Source organism: Wyeomyia smithii, unplaced genomic scaffold (assembly GCF_029784165.1).
Source record: "Wyeomyia smithii strain HCP4-BCI-WySm-NY-G18 unplaced genomic scaffold, ASM2978416v1 HiC_scaffold_59, whole genome shotgun sequence".
Lineage (NCBI taxonomy): Eukaryota > Metazoa > Arthropoda > Insecta > Diptera > Culicidae > Wyeomyia > Wyeomyia smithii.
In genome coordinates this window covers 1-1,200 of record NW_026599198.1, presented here as the reverse complement: position 1 = coordinate 1,200, position 1,200 = coordinate 1, and the positions used below count along the sequence as shown (strand labels likewise).

Genomic DNA, 1,200 nt, shown 5'->3' with positions numbered 1-1,200 from the left:
CAGTGACTTTTGGTTTTTGTGTTTGTTTTTTTGTGTATACTGGTAAAACCATTATGAAGAATATCAGATATCTGTGTAATATCTGTATTATACTAAATGTCTGTATAAAATCTGTAGGCTTATGCGTGTCTGTATCGCAACCAGGGGGGATCTATCTGTCAAAAATCGTGTAACCAACATATTCGGCAACATGGTGTTTGTTTTGGTTTTTGTTCCTTTTGTTCATGAAATTGATCGATGTGAAATATTATAGAATTGGAATGTTTTTCATCAAAACTCGAGAAACCGCGGAAAACTTTCATGAATGTTGTTTAGCTATTCACATTTTTCCCCCATTTTTGTTCATAGTTACAAACATCATGGACCAACAAACGTCATGGACCAACAAACGTCATGGACCAGAGTTGATCTGCGATAACACACACATATATGAAATTTGACAGCAGTGAATCCCCTCTGATCGCAACACAGTAAGTCTGTATAATACAGATTTGTCTGTATATCTGGCATCTCTGCCACCGTGTTACGCTTGACGTTTATGAAAAAATCGCGTAAAACAACATTGTTTGTCGCAGCTTTCATCAACTGCGTAGTGTGTAAATATATTTTCTCAGGTTTTCTTGCTGTTTCCGCTGTTTTCCTGTTAATACTTGTTAAAAAACTTTAATTTAGTATGTAACACATTTCACAAAGCTGAGTAAAATATAATTATTTTTCTTCTCTCAACAGAACCAACGGCATTATGTTCGGCACACCGACGCTCGGTGCCGCATCAGCCTTCGGCGGGACAACGGCCGTAGCGCCGTCCAATCCGATGAAAGATTTCGAAGTGACCTCTCCGCCGGAGGATACAGTGTCAGCGATGGAGTTTTCTCCGTCTACGCTCCAGCAAAACTTTCTGATTGCCGGCAGTTGGGATTGTAGCGTGCGCTGCTGGGAGGTGGAACAAACCGGGAAAACCGTCGGTAAATCCATCAAAACTATGGGCGGTCCAGTGCTTGATGTGTGTTGGGCGGACGATGGCAGTAAAGTGTTCATCGCATCCGCGGATAAGCAAGTAAGTGATGTGAAGTAGGATGCGAGTGATTTGAACAACTTGATGTAAATGTGTTGCAGGTCAAATGTTGGGATCTAGCCTCGGACCAAGTAGCTCAGGTGGCTCAGCATGATGCTCCGGTTAAAACTTGTCATTGGGTGAAA

At 41.7% G+C, this 1,200-nt stretch overlaps 1 protein-coding gene across 1 annotated transcript; it reads left to right on the top strand.

Annotated features, from left to right (window-relative positions):
* Window positions 1–496: 496 nt before the first annotated feature.
* LOC129733771 (protein Rae1-like) lies at window positions 497–1,194 on the top strand (the record flags this gene model as incomplete). Its single annotated transcript, XM_055695294.1, has 3 exons — window positions 497–671; window positions 730–1,057; window positions 1,117–1,194. Coding segments are annotated over exons 2-3 (393 nt in total), but the record flags the coding sequence as incomplete, so codon positions are not given.
* Window positions 1,195–1,200: the final 6 nt, after the last annotated feature.